Source organism: Heterodontus francisci, chromosome 3 (genome assembly GCF_036365525.1).
Source record: "Heterodontus francisci isolate sHetFra1 chromosome 3, sHetFra1.hap1, whole genome shotgun sequence".
In the NCBI taxonomy this organism is placed as follows: domain Eukaryota; kingdom Metazoa; phylum Chordata; class Chondrichthyes; order Heterodontiformes; family Heterodontidae; genus Heterodontus; species Heterodontus francisci.
This window is the reverse complement of record NC_090373.1, coordinates 157988995-158012651: the sequence shown is the minus strand read 5'-3', so window position 1 is coordinate 158012651 and position 23657 is coordinate 157988995. Positions and strand designations below refer to the sequence as shown.

Below are 23657 nucleotides of genomic sequence, written 5' to 3'. Positions count from 1 at the left end.
GACTGTTGTTTTGGTTACCAAAGTTATATTTGACTTGCTACCATACAGTCGAAGAGCATATACAGTTGACTGCATCAGAATTTATAGATGAAAAGATAAACCACTTTTGTTCTGATGTTTGATACCGAGGTTTTAATAATAAATCTGTTCATCACAGGCCACGCATCCTGGCATCATTAGCAAACTTTATAACATGAAAATATGTACAACATACACACACATGCATAGATCTCCTGTGGCATTATAGATGCATACTCAGGAGCAAGTGCAGCTTTTAGGTTAAATGGAGTTAGAGGGCAATAGGTAATTGGACCATAGTGCAGACAGCGCTCATTTGAAAGACAGGCATTGCCATTTTCAATAATAATACTTTGATTTTAAATAGAAAAACGATCGCTAGTTTGGAAAGCAGAGAAAGAAAGAAACAACATTGCAAGCATATAATAAAAGCAAAATACTGCAGATGCTGGAAATCTGAAATAAAAACAAAAAATGCTGGAAATACTCAGCAGGTGTGGCAGCATCTGTGGAGAGAGAAGCAGAGTTAACGTTTCAGGTCAGTGCCCTTTCATCAGAACTGGCAAAGATTAGAAATGTAATAGGTTTTAAGCAAATAAAGCCGGGGTGTTGATCGGACAGAGGGTCACAGAGAATAACTGACCAGAAGGTCATGGAGCAAAGGCAAAGGGTGTGAGAATGGTGTGATGAAAGACAAAGCGTTAGTGCAGAGAGGGTGTCAAATGACAGAATAATGAACAGCCCTGGCCAAAAGCACAAACATGAAAAAAAAGTGGGTAGGCACATGGTAAAAAAATGAATGATGGAACAAACTAAAATAAAATAAAAAAAATTTTAAAAATAAAAAATACAAATAAAAATAAAAAAGGGGGCAGCCAGTCATGCTCTGAAATTATTGAACTCAATGTTCAGTCCGGTAGGCTGTTGCGTGCCTAATCAGTAATAGAGATGCTGTTCCTTGAGCTTGTGTTGATGTTCACTGGAACACTGCAGCAAGCCCAGGACAGAGATGTGGGCATGAGAGCAGGAGGAGGTGGTGGGGGGGGGGGGGGGGGGGGGGGGTGTTGAAATGGCAAGCGACAGGAAGCTCGGGGTCATATTTTTGGACTGAGCGAAGGTGTTACGCAAAGCGGTCAGCCATTGCAAGCACAGTTGATTGAAGTGTAGGGGTTTCTCTTCAATTCATATTGAGGAGCTGGGAGATGCAAAACTGAGGGGGCTATGGTGTCATCTTTGGTAGGAGTGTGCAGGTGTATCATGACAAGTTTACAGATGTGAATATAGCAATTTATAATGGCAAATATTGATGAAATTATGGAAAAGGGAAGGCTGCTGTTGTCAAAAGAATGTGCACAATAATATAACATTTTTAATAATATCATAGACATCTACAATACGACATCACCACATAATAAAATTTGTTAATGCTGATTTGCTAAGCAGTCAGGGAGATAAATGCCACTTCAGCAGGAAAGTTGATCAATGACAGATGAATGGTTTACTTCAGCATTTATACAATTGTTCGCCAGCTTGTCTCAAATTGCTCACATTGGAGCAATGTGGTGTGCAAACTTTTTTTGGAAGGGGAGAGGGAGCACCCGAATTGCTTTTTCTCCCCTTCTGTTCCAGTTGTTGTACAATGTTAAAACAATAAAACAAGATGAAAACAAAAGTCACAAATTGTCACAAAAGTTTTTTTTTCGGTAAAAGACATTTGTATTACTGGAATATTTTTGAATCATCAGCCCAGTCTGTTCAATTCTCATATCAATTTTAAATACACAAAATGGGTAAATGTAAACACCTACCACCAGAACAGGTTGAATGGAGGAGATCTGAAAATTCGTTGCTCCCCAATCTTCATAACTGCTGTACAGCCCCTTCTCCAAAACGTACTGCTCTCCTGTGAAATCAGTATTTTCATACGCAACCCAGCTACAAATCAAGGTGAGAATACACTTGTTATACTTCCTTAATTGGCATATAAGTGAAGCTGTTCAATTTTAGCAATTCTTGGGATTGCTGATTTCTCCACATACAATGAGGTGCAATGGCTCAGTGAAGAGGAAAAATTGTCAATATTTTCCCATTAGGATGATCTTTGGCATCGTGATAACTGAGAAGGTGTTCATGATTATGAAGGGATATGATAAGATAAATACTGACATTACCTCCAGCCTTCCCAACAACACCCACATTCAAAGAACGAATTAGAAAAAATACAAAGTGACAGCCAGCAACCATGTTCCACCATTCTCCCCTTCAGAAAGAACCAGTGTGCCACTGTTAAAGTGGACCAACACCTGTGTCAGGAACTGGTTACACTCACTGCCAAGTTTGAAGGCAATTTTACAACAATAGTGCTGTTGATTACAGACACTTGGTATTCCCACACTCTACAGGACTCTAGTACAAATGATCCTAACTTTAGATACCTCCCTTGCAAGTCACCATTATATCTCTACTTAAAACTAAATTACAGAGCAAATTTTTCTCTCTTTCATTAATTGGAATTACAGGCCACCAGCCTTAATTATGAGCCAACATGAAGAAAATAAGAACAGCACATGGAGCACAGAGCAGCATGTGGACTTCCATATGAACAGCATTCCCAGGAACAGCTTTAGTCAACTAAAGTTGGGTGTGAATTGTTGGCAAGGCTGGGACTTATCTCTGGGTTGTGAATCCAATTTGTTGTGTTCTGGGTGACACTGGAAAGAGTTCATTTACGACTCATCCCTGGTTGCCCTGAGAAGTGGTGACGGCTTCTCCTTGAACTGTGGTGGGGCCTCAACTTTTTACCATTTATATAACTGATTGAGATGAAGGGATCGAAGGTATGGTTGCTAAATTTGCTGATGACACAAAGATTGGTAGGAAAGTAACTTGTGAAGAGGACATAAGGATATAGATAGGTTAAGTGAGTGGGCAAAGACCTGGCAAATGGAGTATAATGTGGGGAAGTGGGAAATTGTCCACTTTGGTAGGAATAATAAAAAAGAAGCATATTATCTAAATGGTGTGAAATTGCAGAGCTCTGAGATGCAGAGGGATCTGGGTGTCCTGGTGCATGAATCACAAAAGTTTAATATGCAGGTACAGCACGTAATTAGGAAAGCTAATAGAATGTTATCGTTTATCGCAAGCGGAATTGAAATACAAAAGTAGGAAGGTTATGCTTCAGCTATACAGGGCATTGGCGAGACCACATCTGGAGTACTGCGTACAGTACTGGTCTCCTTATTTAAGGATGTAAATGCATTGTAGGCAATAAAGAGAAGGTTTACTAGACTATTACCTGGAATGGGTGGGCTGTCTTATGAGGAAAGATTAGTCAGGTTAGGCTTGCATCCACTGGAATTTGGAAAAGTAAGAGGCGACTTGACTGAAACATATATGATCCTGAGGGATCTTGATAGGGTGGATGTGGAAAGGATGTTTCTCCTTGTAGGAGAATCTAGAACTAGGGGTCACTGTTTGAAAATAAGGGGTCGCCCATTTAAGACAGAGAAAGAGGAGAAATATTTTCTCTCAGAGGGTCGTGAGTCTTTGGAATTCTCTTCCTCAAAAGGCAGTGGAAGCAGAGTCTATGAATATTTTTAAGGCAGAGGTAGATAGATTCTTGATAAGCAAGAGGGTGGGAGGTTATTGGGTGTAGATGGAAATGTGGAGCAATCAGTTCAGCCATGAACTTGCTGAATGGCGGAGCAGGCTCGAAGGCCGAGTGGCCTACTCCTGCTCCTAATTCGCATGTTCATATGCTCCAGTCAAATAAAACAAACCAAATGAGATTTACGGATGCACAAATTTATAGTGCTTCATCCAAATTGTACAATCAATACACTTTGATCAATCCAAAATTTGTCATATCCCAAAAAAGTGCCAGATCCTATATTAAGAATATTTTTTGTTCTGAAAATTTAACTTGCAGTTTAGATCAAAATATAGTATTACTCTTTGTGTATGTGTTTTTCCCCCATCAGCAATAACCAATTCCTTAACCAATATCCAGATACACATTTTCCATGAATGAACATACAAAATATATTGCAGTACAGTACTTGTAGCATACTACTGGCGTGAAAGATTCAGAATTCAAAGCATTAAAAAGATCTGAAATCCATAAGACCTTCTGCACAAAGTTAACCTAGCAATAACACAGTGGTACTGCAATCTGGCCAACTGCTGTCAATCAAAAACAAAAAATACACATTAACTGAGCATTCATCTCATTGTGGTTTCTGAAATCCCCTGCACAAAATGACAACAGTTACAGTACTTCAAAGTAATTTGAGGTAATGCATTTGGTGAGGGCAAACAAAGCAAAGGAATGCACAGCAAATGGTAGGGTACTGAGAAGTGTGCAGGAACCGAGGGACCTCAGAGTGCATGTCCACAGATCCCTGAAGGTAGCAGGACAGGTAGATAAGGTGGTTGAGAAGGGATAATGAATATTTTCCTTTATTAGCCGAGGGATAGAATACAAGAGCAGGGAGGTTAAGCTAGAACTGTATAAAACACTAGTTAGGCCACAGCTAGAGTACTGCATACAGTTCTGGTCACCGCATTACAGGAAAGATGTGATCAAACTAGAGAGGGTAAAGAGGAGAGTTACGAAGGTGTCGCCAGAAATTTTAGCTATGAGACAAGATTGGATAAGATGGGGTTGTTTTATTTGGAAAGAGGAGGCTGAGGTGAGATTTAATTAAGGTGTACAAAATAATGAGTGGCCGAGATAAAGTCAATAGGAAGGACCTATTTCCCTTAGCAGAGGTGAATAACTGAGGAAATGAATTTAAAGTAATTGTCAGAAAGATTAGAGGGGATTGAGGAGAAATGTTTTCACCTAGAGGCTGGTGGAGGTCTGGAACTCACAGACTGAAAGGATGGTAGAGGCAGAAACCCACATCATATTTTTTAAAATTCTTGGATATGCACTTGTAAATGATATGACCTACAGGACTATGGACTAAGAGTTGGAAAGTGGGAATAGACTGAGTCACTCTTTTTCGGCTGGCACAGACACAGAGACAGTTTGTGCCATAAATTTTTTATGTTTCTAATTTATTGTATGTGATTTATACGCATTAAGTTTGTGCCAAATCTGATGAGGCTCCCCAAAGGAAACATGCTCACCTTCACCTTGACTGCGAGATTAGCACACATCTTCCTCATTTGCAACTATGAGGGACTGTGATCATTTTACTGACTTGGACAATGATGTCCTTAATGCAGCTGGTGCCTATGCTTTTATCGAAGGGTGGCCTTCGGCCAGGCATCATACTGTACTGAGTGTTAGCTTAGATGTCAAGTGTCAGTAGTTTCTGTGACGTGTCATGAGGTGCCATAACGGCTTGGCTTCAACTGGAGTATTGTATCTAATTACAGGCACTACACTTCAGGAAGAATGTGAAGGCTTTAGAGAGGGTGCAGAAAAGATTTACGAGAATGGTTGCAGGGATGAGAGACTTCTGTGACGTGGATAGATTGGAGGAGCTGGGATTGTTCTCCTTAGAGAAGTTTGAGAGATTTGATAGAGGTGTTCAAAATTATGAGGGATCATGACAGAGTAGATAGAGAAAAACTCTTCCCATTGGTAGACGGGTCACAGATTTAAAGCAATTGGTAAAAAGAGCCAAAGGTGTAACAAGGAAGAACTTTTTATTTTAAATGTAGCGAGTGGTTACTATCTGGAATACACTGCCTGAAAGGGTAGTGGAGGTAGATTCAATCATGGCTTTCAAAAGAGGATGGTTAAGCACCTGAGGGGAAAAATTGCAGGGCTACAGAGATAGGGCCAGGGAGTGGGACTGGCTAAATTGCTGCTGCATGATAGGTTGAATGGCATTAGCACAGGGTGAAAATTATCATAAGTAACTGAAAGGTTTGCTTTAAAGAACTGGAGTAAGATGAGCAATAACCCCATGATGATGAGTACAGAACAAGGTAAGATTTTTCAGCCCCATCCAAATCAGTCCATCGTCCAAATCCTATTTCAGGACCTGACTATCACCGTTATATTGTATTGGCTGCTGATACACATCTAAGTAGCCCTTGGCAGGGATGATATTTTCATGTGTTTCACTACTTTCATCCCCAATGCATGAAACATTTATATAATTTCAAATTTTTTTTGTTAGAAGGGCATCTGCATATATTTTTCGATCTTTCATCTGTGAATACTACCATGAAAATGAACTCAACTTCACAGACACAGACAGATGATTTATCCACTTTTATCACAAATATGAATAAAGCATGCTGCTAGTTTTGATGAGTTGAATGCAAAAATCAAATTTCTTATGATATATTGTTTTGTGGTGCCATAAAAGCCTGGGGAATGTGAAGCAAGCACTATTCAAAAGCTTGCAAACTGATTCCACATTTTCTTAACGTTGTATGAACACAAATTCTATTTGGCAGCAAATTAAATTGATGAATAAGCCAAGTATCAGGCACAAGTTATGATATCAAATACAATGCAAACTACAATCAAATCACAAGGGTATAATTTTCACTTTGGGCACGGGCAGAAAGCTGACAATGAAAAGGAAAATTGGGGCAGGGTGTATAATGCGTGTCTGATCTGCAACTGCCAGTTTTCTGCCCCGCAAGCAAAGTGAAAACTACCCCCAATTTCTCTACAATACGTGCTAGCTATAGAACTGCAGAGTGAACTGCAAATTCTTTAGTTACTGTAACAGTATTAACATCAAATTAATCCTTCAACAATAACAACTTGCATTCATATAGCACCGTTAATGCTGAAAAATTCCCAAGGCACCTCACAGAGGAAAATGGACGTCGAGCCAAAGCAGGAGATATTAGGAGGTGGTGATGACCTGGTCAAAGAGGTTTAAAGAGGGTTTAAAAGCAGAGAGGGAGTTGAAGAGACAGAGGGATTCGAGATAGGGAATTACAGAGCATCAGGCCTTGGTGGCTAAAAGTACACCTGCCAGCGATGGAGCATAGGGAAGGCACAAATAAGGCCAGAATCACAGGAGAATTCTGGCAGCGTTGGGGATTGTAGGGATGGAGGAGGTTACAGAGATAAAGAGGCATTGGAGAACTGGAAACCAACGTAGGTCAATAATGTCGGGGTAATAGGCGAATGGGACAGTGCAGGACATGATGTGATGAGCGCACTAGCCACTCCTTCCTCTCTGTCCTACATTGTCTCAGCATCCCCTCCTGATGCACTTTGGTAGGAATGCGAGCTTGTAGTTCTCATCATCAATTACCTCTATGTTAAATTTATCAATTTCCAATGGAGCTCAATCTCCCATTATCCACCTTGATGGAAAACATTCTGCAAGTTCTATTTTTACGATGTACTTCCAGGCCTTCTATGCAGCCTATAGAGCAATACATAAATTTCAATCCTCCTTTCCAACTCCTAACTCATAAAATCTTCCTTTCCTCCAACCTCCTCCCCACACACTGCTACTCAAACACACTTTTAGCCCTGACTCCCTGCAAAGTAACCTCCAGCTCACAATGTGAAACACCATTGGAGATCCACTATTATACAAGATACATCTGAAAAATTGTTTCAACCTGCAAATGCACACAGCATTCATATTACGTTTTCTATTGCTTAAACTTCACTGAACTTCATTCAGTTCACATGATCCTAACCCCTCAAATATGTTACTCATTCTGATGCCTCCAATCAATTAATTTGTGTTTGAAACATGCAGCAGTCTAATAAATTTCCTTTTTCAAATAGGCTACTTTGTTTTTTGTGATTTCCATCTCAATAAGCTGGTCTATCTGCACACATGTCTAATCATTAAAACCAAACCAAACAACCTTTCTAAAATATACTGACGTTAACCCATTAGTTGCCCAACAAGACTGTTAGGAAATTCTATAAAGCACAACTAAATGATTCCTCATGATTCAGGCTCGTGTGTATTGTTCAAATACAAGTTTAATACTCAGACACCAATACCAATAACACTAGCAATGCTGATAACTATTACAAGTTATACAATAGATATATACAGCCTGTTTCTTGCAAACCCAAGGTGATAAAACTTGTAGATATTGTCCCTCTGACTGTCCTGTGAGTTCTTAGATGTTGTCCCTTCAGCTATCCTATGTTCCCCCCCAAGAAAGGGCTGTCCCCTGATATTTATTTGAGAGTTCGATCACATGATGGAACCACAGCGGTGGCTGTGGTGGGGAAGAGACGGTCGCCCACCTCCTCCTGGAATGTGTCTTTGCAAAGCAGGTGTGGAAAGAGATGCAGTGGTTTTTGTCAAGGTTCATCCCAAGCAGCTCTGTAACACAGGGAGTCTGTGCTCTACGGGCTGTTCCCAGGGACGCACACCGAGACAAACATCAACTGCTGCTGGAGGACTATCAATTCGGTGAAAGACGCCCTTTGATCTGCCCGAAACTTGCTGGTCTTCCAGCGCAAAGAGTTGTCCACCACCGAATGTTGCAGACTGGCACATTCCAAGGTCCAGGACTACGTGCTGAGGGACGCACTAAAGCTTGGGGCAGCCGCAGCAAAGGCTCAATGGGGAAAGACCACAGTGTAAGGTCCCCCCACCAAGCTGAACTGAGGGGCTGGATCCATGGGAAACCCCTCGAACTTTATCGGGAAAATTTTGTGTGCTGTAAATGTAAAAATGTATATGGCATGACAATGAAATGGAAAAGTTGTGAGGCAACTCATGATTGTATAGAAGGAAACTGATCACCTTTGCACTGTTTGTATTTTTTGACTTGATGCTGTTTTAAACTGTTTGGGAATGTATATTTTGGAAATAAAAAAAAAGTTCTATCACATGATGCTCAGAACGTGTACTGAAGTGAATTCCTACTCACCAACCTTCAGACTTGCATAATGGCTTAACTGTTGAGCAGTTAATTTTACAAAAACACCAGGATGACCTAGACAATCCCAAATAGTTAAGTGATACTGCTTGAGTGCATCCATTGTTTCTCAGTTTCATCTGCTCCTTCCATGACAACATGCACTGCACTGTACAGTTTGAAGGCTCCACTTTCAACAGTTGTGACCTAGCCCCCAGTCTGTTTGACATCATCATCTCCATGCTCCTGACCTTCGCCTTCCCTGCAGATATGGAAGGAGTCTATTTGCACACTAGGTCAGATGGCAAGCTCTACAATCTACCAAAACTGAAAGTGAAGACAAAAACACATCACATCCTGATTAGAGAACTCCTCTACGCTGATGATGCTGTGCTAGTTGCGCACACAGAAACAGCTAAAAGCTTCATGGACTGTCTCTCCCATGCCCATAACTTGTTTTCCTTGACTACAAGCATCAAGAAAACCATGGTCACGGAACAAGGTGTTGCATCGCCACCCCTGATCACACTAAATAACACCCCACTGAAAGTGGTTAGCAAATTCTGCTATCTAGGGTCTATGGTGGCAGACAATCTGTCCCTTGATGCAGAGCTCGATATACGTATAGGGAAAGCAGCAACCACCTTTGGCCAACGTGAAACATGCTTGGGATAACACCAACCTGACCCTTAGGGCCAAGCTGATGGTTTATAAGGCTAATGTTTTCAGCACCTTGCTGTATGACTGTGAATCATGGGCAACTTACATTTACCAGGAAAAAAAGCTCAATAATTTCCATCTTTGCTGTCTGTAGAGCCATAAGGGAATATCCTCGCAGGACAAAATCACAAATGAGGCAGTCCTCTCAAAGGCAGAGCTCCCAATTGTGTTGGCACTAATCAAACCGAGGCAGCTTCAGTGAATCGAACACATCAGCAGGATGGAATGCGGTCGCATACCCAAGGACCTTCTGTATGGTGAGGTAGCTGGGGCCAAACGACCAGTAGGGCACCCAAAGCCCTGCTTCAAGCATGCTTGCAAGCATGACATGAAGGCCCTAAATGTTGACTATCGCACTTGGGAATCACTAGCTGGCGAAAGAGCGAAATGGCAACACATCCTGTGGACTGGGATGCACTACCACAATGACCAGTTTCTACAGCAGCTTGGCAACTGGTGCCAACGTCAAAAACAACAGATCAGAGTGTCATTTGGCAGCTGCATGTGCAGCACTTGTGGCAGAACCTGCCTCTCAAGGACTGGCCTTCACAGCCACGAGCAAAGGTGCACCAAAAATGACACCCCATCTAAATGGATTGTTTGCCGCGTGTCCATCATCTTTTGCAGATGGAAAGATGCGAACCAATCTGCTCCATTGTTCTGGCTAATATCCGATGCTCGCACCGTGACATGGGATGTAGCCAAAATGTCTGCTGTAGTTGCTAATTGAATTGTTCTGACTAATCTGTTAACCTAAATCCAAACTCTGATCATCAGATTAATTTTGGACTCAGGCAAGTTCTAACAAAGACCACACCTAATGGCTGTATGGCAAGTACTGAAATGGCTTTCTACAGCTTCTTGAAATGCAACCAAGACTAAATTCAGGTATTTAGCAATGACAAGCCAATCCTCTGGAAAGATATTTTTCCACTGCACATACACAAAGACCTGTAGAAAATCATTTTAGCAGCAAATTGCCATTATCTGTCTGAAACAATTCACAAGATAAATTTACTTTTATATTGCTTGCTTTTTTCCTCCCTGTGGCATTTAAAAACAAAATCAAATGGCAGTAATTACTCTGAATAGTACTTGTCATCTCTGCCACACCCATCTCAGGCAATTAACAATATCCCCAAATCAGACAGATAAAGACTTTGAATTGCCTGCCAGGTTAATTTACACCCATATAAAAACAATAGATTGTTTGTGACCGGTTTGAAGGCCCTTCCTTAAATACTTCCTTGCTTCCATTTACAAATGTTGTGGCGTGAGAACAACCATAAAGAATGCCCAAACCACCTACCATAAACACCCTCCTACCTTGTAACACTTTACAAGGGGAATTTAATTGCAAAATGCCATTTCTACTACAAATTTGACCCAAGAAGGGGCAGGAGAGAGGAGAGGATGAGCAGGAACATTCCAAATAGCTGCAGAATGACTCAGGCTTATGAGGAAAGATTGGACAGGCTAGGCTTGTATCCACTGGAATTTAGAAGAGTAAGAGGCGACTTGATTGAAACATATAGGATTCTGAGGGATCTTGACAGGGTGGATGTGGAAAGGATGTTTCCCCTTGTGGGAGAATATAGAACTAGGGGTCACTGTTTAAAAATAAGGGGTCACCCATTTAAGACAAAGATGAGGAGAATTTTTTTTCTCTCAGAGGGTTGTGAGTCTTTGGAATTCTCTTCCTCAAAAGGCGGTGGAAGCAGAGTCTTTGAATATTTTTAAGGCAAAGGTAGATAGATTCTTGACTAGCAAGGGGGTGGAAGGTCATCGGGAGTAGGTGGAAATGTGGAGTAATCAGTTCAGCCATGAACTTATTGAATAGCGGAGCAGGCTCAAAGGGCCGAGTGGCCTACTCCTGCTCCTAATTCGTACGTTCATACGTATGCAAGCTCTCCTTTCTCTGTACCAACAATATTCCTTAACACAAGTTCAGATCAAAACTCTCTCCTGTATCAGCATGAGCTTCCTATATCAGCATCTTTATGGTCTTTCTGACTGTCAACTTACAGAATCATAGAATGTTACAGCATCGAAACAGATCATTTTGCCTATCAAGTCTGCTTCAGTGTTACTTTCCACAAGAATCCACCCCTAATCGCTCTCATGCTTTTCAGTCTTCCTCTTCAAGTAATTTAAGTGTAACTTCATATTTTCAACATTGAACTGCATATGCTATCTTTCTACCCATCCTGTTAGCCTATCTTTATCCCTCTTTGATTCTGTGATATCCCCCATTCTAGGGGTAGAAACTTGTCTGGGCCCATTTTTCCAGCAGGAACATGGCACTATGTAAGCAACGTGCACTCTAACAGAGAGGTCCAAGGCTAGCCTGGATTGTGCCTTGGATCACATCTAAACATTCAGGCTCACTGTGCCTCCAAAGGCAACTCACCCCACAGAAAAAATGAATTTCAGGCTGCGCTGGCTGATAAGTTCCAAGAAGGGTGGCATGTTAAAAGAGGTCAGGCCCTCATGCCGGAGGGATTGAACGGCTGGCCCATGTTCCATTGTTCAGATCACCTCTAATAACATGTGACAGAGCACAACTCTGGTGCAGAGAGGGAGGACTCAATACCACAAATGAGAAACTATACTTATAAGGAGAGACTTAAGATATTGTCACTATTTCCACTGGAGCAGAAAAGACTAAAAAGAGATTTACTAGATATTTTAAAAATTCTGAGAGGTTTTGATAGAAAGAATATGGAAGAACTATTTGCAATGGTTGGGGAGTTAATGCAGAGGGGTCATCAATTTTAAATTATCACTATGACAGCGAGGAAAGAGGTTACACCAAATATCTTTATATATGGGCATTGTGGAAATTCCATTGAAGCTACATCTTGATAATAGTTGTTCACCATTCAGATGCTCATCAAATCGTCTCCGTGTAACATCCCATGGTGTTATACAAATAAGTTAAAATGGAATGGTGTACCCTGGGAATGGCACCTCTTTCAAAATAATCTGGCCATCAATGGATAATCATTAGGTCTGTCTCACTCTCCTGCTGCTGCTGTATGCCAGCAATGATTTTATTGCATTCACTAAAACGTCAAGTTAAGGTGCCCAAGACCAAAGTAAGATACAACAATCAACTGACTGCTCATGCCAAGCCTTCTGCTGTTATATGTGGTAACTTTCACTGACAGCATGGTGGCAATGGTTGCAGCTTTGGCTCCAGAAGATGGCACAACCATCTATGGCTTTCTTGGCAAGGCACAGGGGTAGAAAGTCATCTCGGGTGATAGTGCAAAACGGGCAGTCTCCAATCGGCTGCTTGTTATACGCAGCACCTGATATTTAATTCCATTTAATGTAATGGAACTGAATATCAGGTGTTGTGTATAACAAGCAGGCTATCCAATATTGTCCTTTTTGCATCAGGGCTGATAGTCTCTTTAGTGTGGTTGATGTAGCTTTGATGCCTACGACAGGCATACAGTCTGGGCAAATTGAGAATCTGAAGGTCCTCTTACTTCAGACCTGATCAGTTTTGTGCTGTGGACTGAAGCCATCTAGGAATTGAGTTCAAACTACCCATGTCTATTTCACAGGATGCTTACAGTGTAGGATTGAAACCCATTCTTAGAAATAAAGGAGCATTATGCCTGTTGTTAACATCAGGAATTCCTAGGTCAAATATAGTACAGGCCAGTTGCAGAATAAAGCTCCATGTATACAGGCTAACAATCTTTGCAGTTTCAAACACTATTAATAAGTGATGAATTATGCTTTATATAGTATAAATTAGAATCTCTATTCTCTCTCATGATTGGCTTTTTCGACGTGTGGGAAAGAGGCTGGAACTTCTCACATTAAGAAAACAAATCAACTGATTAACTGCAATGAGGTTATGAATGGTAGTTGTTTCACACATATTGGAAAATACAGGGCATTAAATTTGAGGACAGACAATTGGATTTATGTGGTCTTAGATAAGATCATACTACGTGTACATTTGGAACATGGTGCCAGACGGAGCCAACGTAGAACAGTGCTGTCCAATAGAAACTGCTGACTAGCTATAGGTGTGGCTTTGGTGACAGCTCATTAGCCACATGCACCAAATTCAATGGGAAAAACCTTGCAGACACGCACAATTTGTACTTCCCATGTGTATATTTACTTAACATCTATTCCCATCCAGTAACCAAAGCACCCACACAATGTTCTTTTCATCTTACCATTTTACCAAGAAACACACAAAAAGGATAAAGTTGACATGCATATACCATGCAAATGTGATTAACTGTGTCCATTACTCATTTTTTATTTACTAATCAGAAATGCAATTTGCTACATCTGGCTAGTGGCTAACATATTGCATAACACTGATGTAGATAGATAATCAACGCCAGGTTGCAGTGTGAGAAAGTTGACCTGGCTCAGTAATTGGATTAGTGTTTGATGACTTTATTATGGATGTATACTGCATTGTAGTTTAACTCTTTACAATTTCTGTATGTTCAATATCTAAAATGTAAACTTGGTTTTGCACAGTGAAGTCCCTTCAAATTATTCTAATAAGGAATATTTCTGTACTGGTCAAGCTATTCTCCACAGAATTGAAAGGATCTAATCATGCTTCTTTTGGATTTTAAAAACTAAACTTAGTGTCACTTAATCACTAACCTGATTTATCTCATCTCTTTCACTCTTCTCAACTCTGGTGGTTTATTGAGTATGTGATTTGGCCCTTCATCTTGAATTCCAATATTCAGAATAATAAAAACAATTTAAGTACAGAGGTGTTGTGTGTCAAATTTGATGTGTTTTTTTTGTCCATGGGATGTGAGCATTGCTGGCAAGGCCAGAATTTGTTGCCTATCCCTAGTTGTCCTTGAGAAGGTGGTGGTGAGTCACTTTCTTGAACTACTGCAGCTCATGAGGTTGGAACAAATTAGGGGTTTGTCTGGGATACGAATTCAGAGGCTGTAAAATGGGTACATTGGAATTTGCTAGAATTCAAACAAACCAGATTTTACAATTACTTTTGCTATACTCATAAGGAAAAGTCAGCATGTTTACTTTTAATACTCAAGCCTTTGTGGAGAGAGAAGATTTGGCTCTCAATGATTCAACACAGTTATTAGATGATGCGTTAATGGTCGTAGCAGAACAAGTGGGGGTTAGTTTCAAAAGCCAAAAAGGCAGAAATTGTCAAAGTGTTGGCTCAGCATTTAAGCCTGAGGAGGAAAAGGGTAATCCTGGTAGCTCTCAGATTGAGTTAGCTAGAATTCAGTTACAAATGAGGCAACTGGAACTCGAAAAAGAGAAAAGGGATGAGAAGAAAGGGGAAAAAAAGAGTAACACAATTTCAACTTGCATTTAATTTGAATTCAAAGAGAAAGAAAAAGAGAGTTACAAAAAGAAAGAAGCCAGAAAATGTGAACTTGTCAAAGAAAAACTGAGATTACGCAGACAGGGAGTGACAGGAACGCTTCAGGATTCATCCGAATTAACTCCTGGTTTTGATTTGGCAAGGAATATTCTTTTAGTGCCCAAATTCAGTGAGGAAGGAGTTGAAATGTAGTTTCTGTCCTTTGAAAAAATTACTACCAAGTTGCAATGGCCGAAAAAAAGTTGGACAATTTTATTGCAAAGTGTGTTAGTGGGAAAAGCATTGGAGGTATATTCAACACTTTTGGAGGTACAGTCAAGTGATTATGAAGTGGTTAAAACTTCAGTTCTCAATGCTTATGAGTTGGTACCAGAGGTTTACAGGCAAAAATTTAAGAAAAACAACAGGGTCAGACATTTATAGAATTTGCTAGAGAGAAGGAAATGATATTTGATTGTGGTATCAGTCCTTGAAGATTGAACAAGATTTTGAAAACCTCAGGGAAGTAATCCTAATGGAGGAATTTAAAAATAGTACCCCTTAAGGAATAAAGGTTCCACCTGGAAGAACATAAAATTGGTAAAATAAGGAATGCCATGGAAATGGCGGATGATTATGAATTGACCCACAAAAGCAGTAATTACAGGCCCCAGGTACTATAATTCAAGAAGGGTAGTAGGGATAATGCAGGTAACTACATGCGGTGAGTCCAACGTCAGTGGTAGGTTAACTATTGGAAACAATTCTGAGGGACAAGATTAATCTCCACTTGGAGAGGCAGGGATTAATCAAGAATAATCAGCATGGCTTTGTCAGGGGGTGATCATGTCTAACAAACTTGATTGAATTTTTCGAGGAGGTGTAGATGAGGGCAAAGCAGTTGATGCAGTCTACATGGACTTCACTAAGGCTTTTGATAATGTCCCACATGGGAGATTGGTTAAAAAAGTAAGAGCCCATGGGATCCAGGGCAATTTGGCAAATTAGATCCAAAATTGGCTTAGTGGCAGGAGGCAGAGGGTGATGGTCGAGGGTTGTTTTTGTGATTGGAAGCCTGTGACCAGTAGTGTACCACAGGGACCGGTGCTGGGACTCTTGCTTATAGTGTACATTAATGATTTAGACGTGAATATAGGAGGTGTGATCAGTACGTTCGCAGATGACACGAAAATTGGTGGTGTCGTAGATAGTGAGGTGGAAAGCCTTAGATTACAGGACGATGTAGATGGGCTGGTAAGATGGGCAGAGCAGTGGCAAATGGAATTTAATCCTGAGAAGTGTGAGGTGATGCACTTTGGGAGGCCGAACTAGGCAAGGGAATATATAATGGGTGGTAGGGCCCTAGGAAGTACAAAGGGTCAGAGGGACCTTGGTGTACTTGTCCATAGATCAATGAAGGCAGCAGCACAAGTAGCTAAGGTGGTTAGGAAGGCATATAGGATATTAGCCTTTATTAGCCGAGGCATAGAATATAAGAGCAGGGAGGTTATGATGGAGCTGTATAAAACACTAGTTTGGCCACAGCTGGAGTTTTGGTCACCACACTGTAGGAAGGATGTGATTGCACTGGAGAGGATGCAAAGAAGATTCACCAGAATATTGCCTGGGCTGGAGCATTTTAGCTATGAAGAGAGACTGGGTAGGCTAGGGTTGTTTTCCTTAGAGCACAATGGCGCAGTGGTTAGCACCACAGCCTCATAGCTCCAGGGACCCGGGTTTGATTCTGGGTACTGTCTGTGCAGAGTTTCCAAGTTCTCCCTGTGACAGCATGGGTTTTCGCTGGGTGCTCCGGTTTCCTCCCACAGCCAAAGACTTGCAGGTGATAGGTGAATTGGCCATTGTAAATTGCCCCTAGTGTAGGTAGGTGGTAGGGAATATGGGATTACTGTTTCTTCTTTTCTTTCTTTTGGGCCTCCTTATCTCGAGAGACAATGGATACGCGCCTGGAGGTGGTCAGTGGTTTGTGAAGCAGCGCCTGGAGTGGCTATAAAGGCCAATTCTGGAGTGACAGGCTCTTCCACAGGTGCTGCAGAGAAATTTGTTTGTTGGGGCTGTTGCACAGTTGGCTCTCCCCTTGCGCCTCTGTCTTTTTTCCTGCCAACTACTAAGTCTCTTCGACTCGCCACAATTTAGCCCTGTCTTTATGGCTGCCCGCCAGCTCTGGCAAATGCTGGCAACTGACTCCCACGACTTGTGATCAATGTCACACGATTTCATGTCACGTTTGCAGACGTCTTTATAACGGAGACATGGACGGCCGGTGGGTCTGATACCAGTGGCGAGCTCGCTGTACAATGTGTCTTTGGGGATCCTGTCATCTTCCATGCGGCTCACATGGCCAAGCCATCTCAAGCGCCGCTGACTCAGTAGTGTGTATAAGCTGGGGGTGTTGGCCGCTTCAAGGACTTCTGTGTTGGAGATATAGTCCTGCCACCTGATGCCAAGTATTCTCCGAAGGCAGCGAAGATGGAATGAATTGAGACGTCGCTCTTGGCTGGCATACGTTGTCCAGGCCTCGCTGCCGTAGAGCAAGGTACTGAGGACACAGGCCTGATACACTCGGACTTTTGTGTTCCGTGTCAGTGCGCCATTTTCCCACACTCTCTTGGCCAGTCTGGACATAGCAGTGGAAGCCTTACCCATGCGCTTGTTGATTTCTGCATCTAGAGACAGGTTACTGGTGATAGTTGAGCCTAGGTAGGTGAACTCTTGAACCACTTCCAGAGCGTGGTCGCCAATATTGATGGATGGAGCATTTCTGACATCCTGCCCCATGATGTTCGTTTTCTTGAGGCTGATGGTTAGGCCAAATTCATTGCAGGCAGACGCAAACCTGTCGATGAGACTCTGCAGGCATTCTTCAGTGTGAGATGTTAAAGCAGCATCGTCAGCAAAGAGGAGTTCTCTGATGAGGACTTTCCGTACTTTGGACTTCGCTCTTAGACGGGCAAGGTTGAACAACCTGCCCCCTGATCTTGTGTGGAGGAAAATTCCTTCTTCAGAGGATTTGAACGCATGTGAAAGCAGCAGGGAGAAGAAAATCCCAAAAAGTGTGGGTGCGAGAACACAGCCCTGTTTCACACCACTCAGGATAGGAAAGGGCTCTGATGAGGAGCCACCATGTTGAATTGTGCCTTTCATATTGTCATGGAATGAGGTGATGATACTAAGTAGCTTTGGTGGACATCCGATCTTTTCTAGTAGTCTGAAGAGACCACGTCTGCTGACGAGGTCAAAGGCTTTGGTGAGATCAATGAAAGCAATGTAGAGGGGCATCTGTTGTTCACGGCATTTCTCCTGTATCTGACGAAGGGAGAACAGCATGTCAATAGTCGATCTCTCTGCACGAAAGCCACACTGTGCCTCAGGGTAGACGCGCTCGGCCAGCTTCTGGAGCCTGTTCAGAGCGACTCGAGCAAAGACTTTCCCCACTATGCTGAGCAGGGAGATTCCACGGTAGTTGTTGCAGTCACCGCGGTCACCTTTGTTTTTATAGAGGGTGATGATGTTGGCATCGCGCATGTCCTGGGGTACTGCTCCCTCGTCCCAGCACAGGCATAGCAGTTCATGTAGTGCTGAGAGTATAGCAGGCTTGGCACTCTTGATTATTTCAGGGGTAATGCTGTCCTTCCCAGGGGCTTTTCCGCTGGCTAGGGAATCAATGGCATCACTGAGTTCCGATTTGGTTGGCTGTATGTCCAGCTCATCCATGACTGGTAGAGGCTGGGCTGCATTGAGGGCAGTCTCAGTGTATTACTGTAGGGTTAGTATAAATGGGTGGTTGTAGGTCAGCACAGACTCGGTGGGCCGAAGGGCCTGTTTCAGTGCTGTATCTCTCAATAATAAAAAATAAGCAGAGAGTCTGAGGGGGAACCTGATTGAGGTATACAAAATTATGAGGGGCATAGATAGGAAGAAATTTTTTCCCTTAGCGTAAGTAACCAGGGGGCATAGATTTAAGGTAAGGGGCAGAAGGTTTAAAGAGGATTTGAGGAAAAATGTTTTCACGTAGAGGATGGTTGGAATCTGGAACACACTGCCAGAAGGGGTGATAGAGGCAGGAACCCTCACACTATTTAAGAAGTATTTAGATAAGCACTTGAAATGCCATAGCATACAAGGCTATGGGCCAAGTGCTGGAAAATGGGATTAGAATAGTTAGGTGCTTGATGGCCGACACGGACACGATGGGCTGAAGGTCCTGTTTCTGTGCTGTATAACTCTATGACTATGAGATCAGAGAATGGATAATGAGAAGAGATTCAGTTTTAATGAGAGGAAGGATACCGGAAACACTTAGCATGGTAAAAAAGATAGTTAGGAGACGAGGGTTGAGTCAAAAGGGCCCATGTGTGATTTTTGAAATAAAAGAGGGAATATAAGATCAGAATGCTGGAAATTGAAGGGCAAGCCGTAGCTCGAGTGGGTTTACAGGAAGCCCGTCCTGAAAAGGATGTCCCAAAAGGTGGTGTTGTTGACAAGCCAGTGGTTTTGGCGATGTTCGACAGGGAACACCAGTGTGCACTCTTGCGTACTAACAAATTAAGTCAGGTCCCTGAACGATATAGGAGTTTTGTACTCAGGGCTACCATGTCCTCACATTTATCAGATGAAGCAGGCAAGCCAATGGTTTAGAGATACAGGGCCAGCTCACTCATGAATGGTATAAAGGATGTCAATCTTTCCCCAAATAGTGCTATAAACAGGAAAGTCACAGTGTGGGCATTGAGAGGGGTCATTTTTCCGTTCCATTGCTTAGGGTTAACTTGCAATATGATTTCGTCACCAATCGGTTAACAGTAGGAATCATCCCAGAATTGCATATTAAGGGGTGAATTTGTTGCTAGGGAATGATTTTGCTGGGGATACTGGCGTCTCCAGTAGTTTCTGAAAAGTCAGTAGAGGTTGCTGAAACTGAAGTTTACAGGAGGAATTTCCTGGAATATTCCCAGATTGTGTAGTGACAAGATTCCAAGCTCATAAGATTAAACAAGATGAGGATTCAGTTGTTGTGGGGGACAGTTCGAGTGTTTGGTTGGCTGAGACTTTGTTCAAGGATTTGAATGGGAATGTTGGTAGAAAAGGCTCCAAGACGAGTAATCGTGAATTGTTTAGCAGATCGTCTTTGATTGAGGCCCAACAGGCAGACCCCGACTTAAGAGGGCTGTATCAAACGGCATGTCTCAGGCAGAAGCTGAAAAAGTCCAAGTGCTATTCTATTAAGAATGACATTCGAATGAGAAGGTTGAGGCCCACTGATGAGTATGGGGCTATAGTTCAGCAGGTTGTTGTTCCCCCAGGGTAACGCAGTGAGATCTTGAGAACTGTCCATGAGATTCCAGTGGCAGATCACGTGGGTATTTGAAAGACTCAGGCTAGAATAAGACAGCATTTTTATTCACCAGGTTTGCATAAAGATGTGGTTGAATTTTGCAGAACTTGCCATACATGTCAGGTAGTTGGGAAGCCACAGCCTTCGATTAAGCCAGCCCCACCTGCTTATGACAAACTGCTCAATAAGATTCTTGTGGATTTTGTCAGACACTTATCCACAGCTAAGTCAGGTCACAAGTTTCTCGTAACCATCATAGATTTGTCCACTAGCTTCCAGAGGCAACACCTTTGAAAAAGATCACAGAGGAAGTTATGATTGAGGGGTGTCACGGAACCGTCACTTTTCTCCTCGGATTAAAAACAGTGTGCACCTTTAAAACTCTGCTTGAAAATGGTGTGCCTTTAAGACTGAGCCCAGCGTACCAAGCTGCACCTGTCCCTAGGCCACAGCAGGAGAGAGTGGTCACATGGTATAATGTTTCGATTTGACTGTGTGTAAAACTGGCAAAAACTGGTCTGAACCAGCCACCAGCGAGGCATGCTACTGAAGAAAAGAGCTGATCTGATAAAAGGTCACTGACCTGAAACGTTAACTTTGCTTCTCTCTCCACAGATGCTGCCAGACCTGCTGAGTATTTCGAGCACTTTTTTGGTTTTACTTCAGATTCCCAGCATCTGCAGTATTTTGCTTATATATTATATTGAAGAAAAGAGCTGTCTATTCTCTCGCAGCAGAAATTCTACAAGGAGCTACAGGCCAAGTTAATTGCCCAAGGAGGAAAAAAAGTCCATTTTTTTTGAAGAGACCATTTGTATTGTTGAAGGTAGCAAAACTTCTTTTCTTTACTTCCAAGTCGGTAAGAATTTGCTTCAAGATTGAATCTCTCTTGACTGATGGTATTTTTTGGAATTCGCCGGTGGTCTTGATGCCTGCTGCAGCCGAAGTGTTTTGAATGCCAATCTACTGAAGAGACTATTTCATCAAATCCACATGGAGACTTCGAGTAGCATTTGATTATTTTCACATTAGAATATCTCACCCATCAGGAATGTAACCCACAAATACTTACTTATTTATTTATTCTTAAGGAACAGCTAATTTATAAAAAACACCACTTTTAAAACCAGTTAACCATGATTTTTGAGTGTACGTGTGTGAATGGGGAGAGTTAGATTAAAATAAGAAGTTATAAGGTCTTTAGGCAAAGGTTTATCATAATAGTGTTAAAGATTTAGTTTTTTTAATAAATAGTTAATTTGTTGTTGTCTATAGATACCTGGTTCGGTCTGTTTTATTTTGGGGTTACTAGAGTGTTTAATTTGGTTTTTTTTCTGGTTGGGTGGGAAAACGTTAATAATATGCTGCGACCTCTAGAGTGATGGGACAGAATTGACTGTGTTGCTGCCGCCTAGGTCGTAACGGGTTAATTCAGTTTTTCGCGAGAGGTGGATTGCCAAAAGAAATTCAGTTACACCAGGGGTCAAATTTCATGTTGGAGTATTTCAAGAGGTTGTGAGCAATTTGGGAGTGAGATAACCCAAATCATCTGCTTATCACCTGCATTCACATGGTGCTTTGGAAAGTATCACCAGACCCTGAAAAGTATAATACAGACTTGTTGTTTTGAGTATCCTTATGATTGGGATAAGCAGATATCATTTTTATTATCATCAGCAGCAGAATTGTACTCAACCACAATCTGTAACCTCATAGCCCGGCATATCCCCCACTCTACCATTACCATCAAGCCAGGAGACCAACCCTGGTTCAGTGAAGACTGCAGGAGGGCATGCCAGGAGCAGCACCAGGCACACCTCAAAATGAGGTGTCAACCTGGAGAAGCTACAACACAGGACTACTTGCGTGCCAAACTGTGTAAGCAGCATGCGATATACAGAGCTAAGCGATCCCATAACCAACGGATCAGATCTAAGCTCTGCAGTCCTGCCACATCTAGCCATGAATGGTGGTGGACAATTAAACAACTAACTGGAGGAGGTGGCTCCACAAATATCCCCATCCTCAATGATGGGGGAGTCCAGCACATCATTCCAAAAGATAAGGCTGAAGCATTTGCAACAATCTTCAGCCAGAACTGCCAAGTTGATGACCCATCTCGGCCACCTCCTGAAGTCCCGCGCATCACAGATGCCAGACTTCAGCAAATTCAATTCACTCCACACGATGTCAAGAAATGACTGAAGGCACGGATATTGCAAAGGCTATGGGCCCTGACAATATTCCGGCAATAGTACTGAAGACCTGTGCTCCAGAACTTGCCATGCCCCCAGCCAAGCTGTTCCAGGACAGCTACAACACTGGCATCTACCCGGCAATGTGGAAAATTGACCAGGTATGTCCTGCACACAAAAAGCAGGACAAGTCCAATCCAGCCAATTATCACCCCATCAGTCTACTCTCAATCATCAGTGCTATCAAGCGGCACTTGCTTAGCAATAACTTGCTCAGTGAAGCTCAGTTTGGGTTCCACCAGGGCCACTCAGCTCCTGACCTCATTATAGCCTTGGCTCAAACATGGACAAAAGAGCTGAACTCCAGAGGTGCGGTGAGCGTGACTGCCCTCAGTCAGTTGGGGAGTCAGGAGGTGAATCAGTCACTGCAGTATTTCCAGTCTCTGACCTGCTTTTGGAGCCACTATAATTATATGGCTGATTCAGTTAAGTTTCTTGTCAATGGTAACCCCAGAATGTTGATAGTGGGGAATATAACTATGGTAATGCCACTGGACGTCAAGGGAAATTGTTAGATTCTCTCTTTTTGGAGATGGTCATTGCCTAGCACTAGTGTGGCACGAATGTTACTTGACTCTTACAAGCCTAAGCCTAAATGCTGTCCAGGCCTTCCTGCATGATGGCAGGACACTACTACTGTATCTGAGGACTCACAAATGGTTCTAAACACTATGCAATCATCAGCAAACATCCCTACTCTGACCTTATGATGGAGGGAAGGTCATTGATGAAACAGCAGAAGATGGTTGTGCCAAGGATACTACCCTTAAGAACTCCTCCAGTGATTTCCTGGGGCTGAGATTATTGACCTTCAACAACCACAAACATCTTTGTGCTATGTATGACTACAACCAGTGGAGAGTTTCCCTCCTCCCGATTCCCATTGATTTTAATTTTGCTAGGGCTCTTTGATGCCACACTTGGACAAATGCTGCCTTGATGTCAAGGGCAAGCACTCTCACCTCACCTCTGGAATTCAGCTCTTTTACCCATGTTTGAACCAAGGCCTGGAAGTCTGATTTTCAACCCCCCCCCCCCACCCAAATTAGTTTAAACCCTCCCCAGTAGCACTAGCAAACCACCCACAAGGACATTGGTCCTGGCTCAGTTGAGGTGCAGTCCTTCTGTCCTGTATAGGTCCCAC

General features: G+C 42.4%; 1 protein-coding gene across 7 annotated transcripts in view; it reads right to left on the bottom strand.

Annotated features, from left to right (window-relative positions):
* Positions 1-23657, bottom strand: part of crybg1a (crystallin beta-gamma domain containing 1a) — a 295651-nt gene that overhangs the window by 28921 nt on the left and 243073 nt on the right. For all 7 annotated transcript variants that reach the window (XM_068027026.1, XM_068027035.1, XM_068027040.1 and 4 more), the window contains one exon: positions 1827-1953. In XM_068027026.1, coding sequence (XP_067883127.1) covers positions 1827-1953 — 127 coding nt within the window. The remainder of the gene's footprint in view (positions 1-1826; positions 1954-23657) is intronic.